The sequence below is a fragment of the Osmerus mordax genome, chromosome 16, assembly GCF_038355195.1.
Source record: "Osmerus mordax isolate fOsmMor3 chromosome 16, fOsmMor3.pri, whole genome shotgun sequence".
NCBI classification, from domain to species: domain Eukaryota; kingdom Metazoa; phylum Chordata; class Actinopteri; order Osmeriformes; family Osmeridae; genus Osmerus; species Osmerus mordax.
Window position 1 is genome coordinate 10353952 of NC_090065.1, and position 9898 is coordinate 10363849.

Genomic DNA, 9898 nt, shown 5'->3' on the forward strand with positions numbered 1-9898 from the left:
ACATTCATGGTGCTTGATAGCTTTTGTTTAGTCTTTAGATAGGGCTCCTAGAAATGGCCTTGACGTTCCTCCTATTATCCTCATTCAAAGTTGCATGGCATTATACACGTTGGAAACATTGTGACCTCGGACCTACACTAGTGTCACAGACATTTCTTAGTAGCATATTACAAATAACTAATTTATGGCTATGCAGGCATAAGCAAGCTTTAGCAAACAGCATAATGATAAAAGCAACATAATTCTCTCCTGTGCATGACCAAGGGTCATGTTTTCATGAGCTAATTTAGCAGGGTATAGATCAAACATTGTTTATTATATTCAGAACATTCAAAACAGTATAAAAGTAATAAAGTAATCATTAGTTGTGATATTTAATTATTGTTAATTGATCAGTGATTAATGACAGACCTCTTCACATGTATGATTCCATCATTATCCCCCTAAGTAAAAATGTGTGTTATTTTCTCTATCTACCTAATACACTACTTGTATTTTTCTATTTCTTACACTAAGAAATGGCCATGAAAGAATTGACAGATTTTGACATTCTCATCAAAGGAGAAGAGGGGTCTTGAGGCACTCTTCTTCATAGTAATGCCCTTCCAGTGTGTCCACAAATAACACTTGACGTCAACAACATTTGTCATGTGGACACCCACAGTCAAGAATAACGCCTGTATCTCTGTCTGTCCAGCACTGAGCAAGCTGAAAGTGTGCTGATGATAGTAGGGAAAATATGTAGGCATATGTAGGTCACCTGAATGGCCATTCTACTCATTAAGGGAACTATAATGTCACATTTAGGCAGGACACCATAGTTATCTGAACACCAAAGTGACCACTGATGATGTGTTATAATTAACATATAGTTTATATATAGTATATGGCAAGTACAGAAGTGAAAAATACAGTGACGTAAGTGAGAAATTAACGATAGAAGATAACGTGTTATGACAATACGTTGTGTCAGTGTGAAGTCCACAACCATCTCTACAGTCTCTGATTTTGTTGTTTTGGCCGCACCAGGACACCAGATGATCAACCACCCACCTGTAGGCAGACTCATTTCCACCAGAGATGAGCCCAATAAGGGTGGTGTCATCTGCTAACTTCAGGAGCTTGACTGACTGATGGCTGAAGATTCATCAGTTTGTGTACAGTGAGAAGAGTTGAGGGTAATGGATGTAGCCATGAGGGGAACCAGTGCTGATGGTCAAGGAGTCAGATAAATATTTCTCCATCTTCATGTTCAGCTTCCTCTCAGACAGGAAGTCAGAGATCCATCTGTGGAGTCAGGCAGATGCAGCTGGGAGAGCTTGTCCTGCAAGAGAGTCAGGATGATGGTGTTAAAGGCAGCACTGATATCCAGAAACAGGATCCTGGCATAGGTTCCTGCAGAGTACGGGTACTGGAGGATGAAGTAAAGTGATCTAGGAGTGGGTCTGTAATGTTTTTAAAGTGGGACAGTATAAGGTACTCAAAATACGTCATCAGAATCAGAATTCATTACCACAGAGGTCAGGGTGACAGGTCTGCTGTTGCTGAATCCAAGGCAAGAACAAAACACCAGATTTGAAAACTAAATGAGATGTTATTGAATATAACAACTGTTTTCCTGTCCCGTTGCTCCCTCTAGTGTTAAAAAGCCTTTAATCATGGCGACGGAACGTACGTTTTTGTTATGGTTTTGCACCTTGGGTAACCTCAAACTGTCCCAAACAAAACATAGCCTAAATATAATAAAATCATACATGTGTGTTTATTATATCCATTCAATTATTTTATATTTTATTTGTATTTACTTTGTGACTCTCGAGTTGTTTAGGCTACTTTACTCCTGTTCTATAGGTGGCGATACAACACATTTGTAAACCGTGACTATTCTACCTCGTTGGTTACAACGGAGGGAGGAAAGGGGATACAATTGTTACACTTTTATTTAGAATTTTATCTCAAAGTGAGCCAAAGTGAAGGTACCGATATTCCTTTATATTCTGCACAAGAAGCTAACCGCTGTTGCGGTTTAGTTGAGCAGAATGTCGGCAAGTGCCGTGTACGTGTTGGATTTAAAGGGCAAGGTAAGATTAAGGAACAGCTAGCACACTAGCTACGCTCTCTAGCTCTAGCTAACCGACTCGATTGAACACCCCACCTTTATGCCTGTACACAGTAGCATCTGTCATGCTCTCCACACTCTCGTGTTCTGAACTATTGCATCTGCTGATGTTGACAATGGGATGAATATAAGGTGCTTAGGTACTACGAATTTCTACCAGTACAGCATCTACTGGGGGTCGGCCTGCTACAGTAAAACCAATCCCGTGATGTGGCAGGCAAAATGTGTCACATGAAAACAGCTCAAGTTTGCTTCATTTCAGCCAGGCAGCAGGCTACACTAGCTAGATCTGTTGGGAGGTATTTGGAAAACATAATAATCGTGTGGTTTGGCTCATTTGTTTATAAAGTGCATTGCTATCAATCATCACAACCAACCAAAACCGTGGTGGCATGAGACAATCTTTTAAGATAAGATAATTGTCGGGCTTATCTTCTGTTTTCCGTAGGTCCTCGTCTGTCGTAACTACCGTGGGGATGTGGACATGTCGGAGATTGAACACTTCATGACCCTTCTGATGGACAAAGAGGAAGAGGGCACTCTCTCTCCAATCCTTGCTCATGGAGGAGTGCGCTTCATGTGGATCAAACACAACAACCTGTACCGTATCCTGCCACACTGGTTCCTGAAGTGGCTCTTGACTGAGATACTAAATTGTACTTATTCCTGAGTATTAATGATTTAGGTCAAATTAGTGTTCTCTTTTTCTTAACACGTATCAATCTAGTGGTTGCAACCTCAAAGAAAAATGCCTCAGTCTCCCTGGTTTTCTCATTTCTCTACAAGATTATCCAGGTATTTTTGTTGTTGCTTGGTTTAAGCCTTGTTGTTTGGTACTAATTGGTTTGGGTTTTTCTTTGGTTAATACACTACTATATAATTCCGTTTGTTGTGTAAACTGTAGCAGATGACCAAAAATAAAAGAAGTCTGGGCATGAATGTAGGCCTACTATGCTCTTTGTGTTTGTTTCCTCAGGTGTTCTCCGAGTACTTCAAGGAGCTGGAGGAGGAGAGCATCAGGGATAACTTTGTGATCATCTACGAGCTGATGGACGAGCTGATGGACTTTGGTTACCCCCAGACCACAGACAGCAAGATCCTACAAGAGTGTGTTTTTTCTCCATGCTTATGCATTTTAGAAGAAATTCAGAGAGCATGCATACCAGCTCAGAATCATGCAGAAGTCCATCAAAAGGCCAATATTCATACTGTGAAGCCTATAAAATTGTACTATTTTCTGGACATGAGAACCTCAAAGACAGGGATTTGTCTAGATGCAGTTCCTCTCTGTATAATATGGCTCTGTCACTCAGGTTTGTTTACAAATGTCCCTAGATACATCACTCAGGAGGGTCACAAGTTGGATACAGGGGCTCCACGGCCTCCGGCAACCGTCACCAACGCCGTGTCCTGGAGGTCGGAGGGCATCAAGTACAGGAAGAACGAGGTCTTCCTGGACGTCATCGAGTCAGTCAATCTGCTGGTGAGGAATGTGCTTTTCTAAGCTTTCTTCTGTTACCTATGGGTGTCTTGCAGGCCCATTTTCAAGCTTCCTGTCTCTGTGCTGTGTCACACTGGGCAGGAGTGTGTTCTGTTTGTAGTTTTGTGAGACTGTATGTCTCAGTTGACGTGTGCTCATAGCATATTCTTGACCGTTTACTGTTTTTCTTCGTTTTTCTCTCTTTTCTGTTCCTTTGTCTCCATGTGCAGGTCAGCGCCAATGGTAATGTTCTGCGTAGTGAGATTGTTGGTTCCATTAAGATGCGCGTGTTCCTCTCCGGTATGCCTGAGCTACGACTGGGCCTCAATGACAAGGTTCTGTTTGAAAACACTGGAAGTGAGTTCCTTCCGTTAAACATATATTTTTGTAATAATTCAATCCTTATGCAATGCCAATTGGGTTAGAGCCGAGCAGTCTGGATTTCTCAATTCCCTTTTTCTCTGGATATGCAAGTGCCTTTCTTTCGACCGATTGGACCTTTTAATAGACATCTGGAATATAACGCAGAAGAAGAACGATAGAAGTCTGTGGAAGTCAAATCATTTCAGTCGCTGATGTTTCCATCTGCAGGAGGGAAGAGTAAGTCAGTGGAGCTGGAGGACGTCAAGTTCCACCAGTGCGTGCGCCTGTCCCGCTTCGAGAACGACCGCACCATCTCCTTCATCCCCCCGGATGGGGAGTTTGAGCTCATGTCCTACCGCCTCAACACACACGTGTGTAACAGGTTCCCTCTCCGTGGATCAGCACATATTTCTGTGTTTATTTCCCCTCACTCACATAAAACGCTTTATTTCCTCTCAATGCCGGAGATGCTGAACAGGGTACATGCCTTGACTCACGGATTAACACACCATGTCTGTTTTGACTGTAGTAATGCTGAAGATTCACTAGGGGGTAGGAGTTAGTCAAGTTCTGTTTTGTGTCTTCGTGGAATCGAGCTGGAATCCTGTGTGTTTCAGGTGAAGCCTCTGATCTGGATTGAGTCAGTGATCGAGAAACACTCCCACAGCCGAATCGAGTACATGATCAAGGTCCGACACGTTTCATCGTTGGTTTTGTTTGGGCATGCTTTCTATATCAATATATGGCTATTTAAACTGTATGCACTAAACAAAATATTATGAAAATTAAAACAAAAAAATTGTATGAGCCATAAAAAAAAAAAAAAATATATATATATATATATATATATATATAAATCTCCATTGGCTTGCTGCTTTCTCAGGCCAAAAGTCAGTTCAAGAGACGCTCTACAGCCAACAATGTGGAGATCCACATTCCTGTCCCCACCGATGCTGATTCACCCAAGTTCAAAACCACGGTGGGCAGTGTCAAGTGGGTTCCAGAGAACAGCGAGATAGTCTGGTCCATCAAGTCTTTTCCTGTAAGCACAACTGCATGAAAGAAAACCGTGGAATATCTCTTTGCTTACAAATAGAGTCTGTGGTTTTCATGTAGAAATGTTTGTGTGTGTGTCAGGGAGGGAAAGAGTACCTGATGCGAGCTCACTTTGGACTGCCCAGCGTGGAGGCGGAAGACAAAGAGGGGAAGCCCCCAATAAGCGTGAAGTTTGAGATCCCCTACTTCACCACTTCCGGCATCCAGGTGCGTATAACTTCTTGGAGACCTCACAGCTATATATAGGAAGGATATAGAAAGATAATAGATATTGAAAAGGGCCCGCTTTTTATGGAGCGTTGAACTAAATAGTTAATTCCTGGATCAAATAAATGGTGGGGATGTTGAACAGGTATTGTCTGTTGTTAATTAAGTTGTTTGTTGTTAAGTGACTGTTGTGAGACACAAGTAGAATGTTGTGTTGACATGCTTTTAAAATAGCATAGCTTAATGAGGTGCTTTTAAGTGATTTACACCCCTCTCCCAACATGTTTATAGATAGAGATGCACCTTGATAAGTTTATACGTTTTTAGAAAAGGCATTAATGGCCTATGGATCTATTAGATCAAATTGATGTACAGAGGGGGCGCTAGAGTAGCAGTGTAGCTGAAAGTATCCTTGGTTATGTAGAGGTACAGTATGACCAGTATTTAGGATGTAGCCTATCCTATCATAGTGGAGATGTTTCTGTGTTGGTGAATGAGAGCTGACAAAATCAGTGTGGGGAGGTGATACATAGAAAACTGGAGGTGAACATGAAAACCCATAGTAATTCCAGCACCACATGTTACAGTCGCCTTTAGGGTCTAGACAGGGGAAACCTATCAAAGGGATCAAAATTTGGTCTCCAACTCTTTGATGGTTTGCCACAGCATATCACACGAAGTGCTGAGAAGCTATTGCAACCTCTAATGACAGTGATTAGGGAACTGCGAGAGTTCATGTTGGGGTGTGACTTCCAATTTCCGGATGCTTCTCATGCAACCATATTAAGTTGCATGAAAATTAGGCAGCCCACTCGGAAAAAGAGAACTTCCACTCGTTTTTAATTAAATATCCTCTTAAATGAGGCCGTTTTGGCAATATGATGAGTCTGTCCATTTTCAAGGTAATTGAGCAGCTGAAAGGGATGATTTCCTTGCCCTTCCTCTCAAGCGGTGCTCAGTTGAGTGTACCCTTATGGAAGCTGCCTCAAACATATGCTGGAGAAAAAAGCAAGATGGGGTTGAAAGGATGAAGTATCTTTTGAGTTTGCATCCCATCTTCAAATCAACCTCCCTACAGTGTATTTGCTCCCTTAAAGATATTGTTTTTTGCCGATAGAGTTCAGCTTTCACGTCACAAAACCGTCCCGTTTTACAACTAAGTGTTCAAGAGTAGCCTGAAGTTCATTTGAAAACAACTAGGTGTTTGGAATCCCAATAAACAGGCTCCTCAGGGGAAAATAGTATTTGGTGCCTGGGAAAGGGGTGCCTGAGGACTGAGAAATCTTAAGTCTCAAAGAAAAACTTATGGTTGAGTCCCTTTCATGTGTCATTACAAGGCCGGACTAACCAGTTGACAGCATCTCTGCCACCAGTGAAGCCTGTGTGACAACTCTCACTCTCAACACATGCGAAGAGGGCTTGGCTAAACTCGCTTAATTAGACATGTGTGAATATCAAAGCATGTGAAAGTTCCTCTTAACCCCACCACTAAGTGCAGGGGACACAAATGTAAAGTGTGCATGATGCAAGTAACAACCTTTAGAGGCGTTTTATGGGGACTAGCCTGGAGCCACTAAGCCCTAACCTTTTTAAGTGTTGACATTTAAGATTTTTGATTGATGATGAGAAAAGAGCTGGTTGTTGGCAGTTGGGCCGTGTATGCTAACTCGTGGAGTTACCTCTTTCTTGGTCGTTTTATTTCTCTCCTAAAAATCCATCCTACATCAGCCTATTTAGGCTGTTGGTTCTAGTCAGATACAGGGACACCAAAGTCCTTGGACCACACGTTATTTTGGTTCTGGGACTCTAGCGTTGTGAAATGGGTATGTGTTTATATAGATACTGTATGAAGATATTGTTTGAAGATATTGTATGAAGAATATAGACATTTTTCATGCGTAGTCCCATTCATACATGGTACAGTGCATGGTTACACATCCCCGTGCCTGATATCTGTTACCCAGAGACATCCTCAGATGTTTGTGCTTTTTCAGACTAGTCAGAAAAGCATGCTGGCTTGCATGCTACACCACGCTAATGCAACCAGATCTGGGCTAGTGGCAGATAGCTGCTGCTGGAATTTGCTCATGCAGCAGGACTCATTTTAAAGTGTACAAAAAAAAAGGGTCATCAGGTACAACCAAATTCTTCTACGTTCATTGGAAGGTGTGCCATCAGGCAGCAGGATGACATCCCAGACGTATTGCCAGAGTGACAAGCCAGTCACCAATCAGCCAGTCTGATGCGTTCAACCTCCACCTGGTGTAGTTCTGGACGTGGATGGTGCACTAGTCTCATTTTAATGGGGGGCTTTGGGCTGTAGACTTTCCCCCGCCCGTGGTTTAGTTTTAAATGTCAAGAGTAACAGGAAATCGTTTTCCCGAGAACTTTGAAATGTTTCGGTTGCAGCAGTCCTCTGATGAAATGCCAGTTGATGGCTTGTGTAATTTCAAACTCAATACTGCTGACGCGTATTTCATATTTTCTGATCCTGGGCATGTATTAAATGAGCGGCATGTCCCTTGAAGGCAGGAGACGTGATATTCTGCAGGACATGCTTCCCTTATTTCGGTGGTGACCCATATCACAACCACTTCCTCGTCCATATCCGTCACTTTCGCTGGGACCTACAAAGTCCAATTCCCGTGCACCCGTTTCACATAAGAGGAACCCCTGTGATTTGGGCTGGGATATTTCGCGACGGCGTGAACGGAAACAAAGAAGCCTCTTGGTCACCAGGCTCCAATGACAGGTTTTTGGTTGTTGCCGAGTGAGCAGGACACAGTTTACCTACCTCGTGTCTTCCAACAGAGCCAACTGTGTGTGCCTGTCCTCCCCCTCTGCAGGTGCGCTACCTGAAGATCATAGAGAAGAGCGGCTACCAGGCCCTGCCATGGGTGCGCTACATCACGCAGAACGGCGGTAAGGAACAATTCCTCCCTTGAATATGTGATATTTCTCTTCACGAGCGTGTGGACTCTTCCATCCGGCTCTCATAGCAAGGTGGTTTCGAGCCACAGGTTTTGCAATGTGGCGGCCTCTGCCCCAAATTGTGAAGCCTCAGATCGAGAGGCACGTGTCCTTGATAACCGGTGTGTGCGCATTGAGTAATGGTTGGGCAACACATGGAAATGCAATGTGATCTCTGGTAGAGCTCTGTGAAATGGGGGATACAGTATAGTGGACCCAGAAAATTAAGCAACATTTCGTCTGTTGTGTCGTAGTCGAATTTTTGGGGGCCAACATTGGCAGTTATAAAGTTAATCAGGAGTCTTGCATGTTTTCGACCTTTTGTTCATTTGCTAATCTATCCACTAATTTGCTAAACATCCTCAACTAATTTCCTTTTGTTCCTCTTTTCGATAATTTGTCCTTTTTAAAAGGCTCAGCTGCCTTTCCCGTTTATTTCTCGGTGATTTCCTCTCTCGTCCTTTTTTTTTTTTTTTTTTAAGCGTCCATTTGATTAAGTCTCATCATTTCCTCCTCATATTCAGATTATCAGCTTCGGACCCAGTAGGCGGAGCTTCAGTCTGCAGTGAGCAGGTGGAAGGAGCAGGAGGAGGCGGAGTCTCCCTGACATCCGTGTGCGACAGGTGTCAATCATGAGGCATCACTGGCTCTCCGCGTCAGTTTGTTTTGTTCAAATAGGTCATTTACATTGAATATCTCAAGCAATCACGTGAAGGCATCCTTTGTCATACTTTGCATTACAAGTTGTAGTGTTGTAGGCACTGTATAGCTCCGAACACAGGAAAGGCTATTGGAGAAATGGAAAAGTTTACTTCTGAGCTGTGCGGTCCACATTCACATGTTGCACTGTTCGTGGGTCGTTTGAGGGGACGTTACAAGGTTCTGTTCATAAGTTACTGTTATCACAACACAGGTCAGCTGCTTCCTCCGTCAGTCTTAGACAATGATTTATTCTTTCATGTACTAAACAGTATTTTTTTTGTGTTCTGTCACGTCTCAAATTTGATTGTATATATTTGTTGGTACAGTACGTCCTAAATTCCAATTAAGTGTTTCGTTTGTTTTCAGGTCACTGTGAAATAATCTGTATTTTTTGTATTTTTTATATTTACACCCCATTCAGTGTTTGGCCTGTCTTGCCATGGATGATGGCCAATTGCGATAATGCTTGTAATCCAATAAGACAAAAAGGTATGATATTACTCGTCAAGTTGCCCAAGAATTTAAACTCTATGCCAACTGTAAAGCTCTCTAACCTCCTTCTGCATCTATTGCACTCTAAATCCCTTTGATTCCATGCCTGTGAAATTTAAAATCAATGATTACCTGTTAAGAATAATTATATTCCTCCTTGTGACATTTTACCACTCAATTTCAAATCAATAAATACATGTTTAGCATATCTCTCTTGTTTCCTTGTGACATTTAACTTCAAGTTGTATCAATGAAGGGCCAACAAGTTGAGTTTATTACTTCATTTGTATTTTTGGGTGTTTGTTAAGTTCATGTAATGCCGTCATCCTAAGGCACCTGCTGTCTGTGTGTGGAATGCTAAATAGAGGGGAAAAGTGGCCAGAAGTTTCCTGTTCAAGGCCCCTTGGTCTATAGAGGTCTGTGGATGTTTCCACCCAACAGTGGTTCTCTCAGGGTCCAGAGGCCTGTGTGTGTGTGATGTCAGCTACTATTTAGAACAAGCATTCAGT

At 42.5% G+C, this 9898-nt stretch overlaps 1 protein-coding gene across 1 annotated transcript; it reads left to right on the top strand.

Annotated features, from left to right (window-relative positions):
• Nucleotides 1-1904: 1904 nt before the first annotated feature.
• ap1m1 (adaptor related protein complex 1 subunit mu 1) lies at nt 1905-9591 on the top strand. The gene is made up of 12 exons (XM_067252748.1): nt 1905-2081; nt 2568-2724; nt 2847-2914; nt 3096-3226; nt 3455-3602; nt 3830-3956; nt 4191-4333; nt 4580-4651; nt 4846-5004; nt 5100-5225; nt 8072-8147; nt 8720-9591. Exons 1-12 carry the CDS (start codon nt 2040-2042, stop codon nt 8740-8742), a joined length of 1272 nt encoding a protein of 423 aa, XP_067108849.1. The 5' UTR covers nt 1905-2039; the 3' UTR covers nt 8743-9591.
• The last annotated feature ends 307 nt before the right edge of the window (nt 9592-9898 follow it).

Excerpts from the sequence above, each read along its gene's own strand:
- ap1m1 (XM_067252748.1), top strand. The coding sequence starts at position 2,040 with ATGTCGGCAAGTGCCGTGTACGTGTTGGATTTAAAGGGCAAG. Across the intron at positions 2,725-2,846 it reads CAAACACAACAACCTGTACC|TGGTTGCAACCTCAAAGAAA; the intron begins GTATCCTGCCAC and ends GTATCAATCTAG. Across the intron at positions 5,005-5,099 it reads GGTCCATCAAGTCTTTTCCT|GGAGGGAAAGAGTACCTGAT; the intron begins GTAAGCACAACT and ends TGTGTGTGTCAG.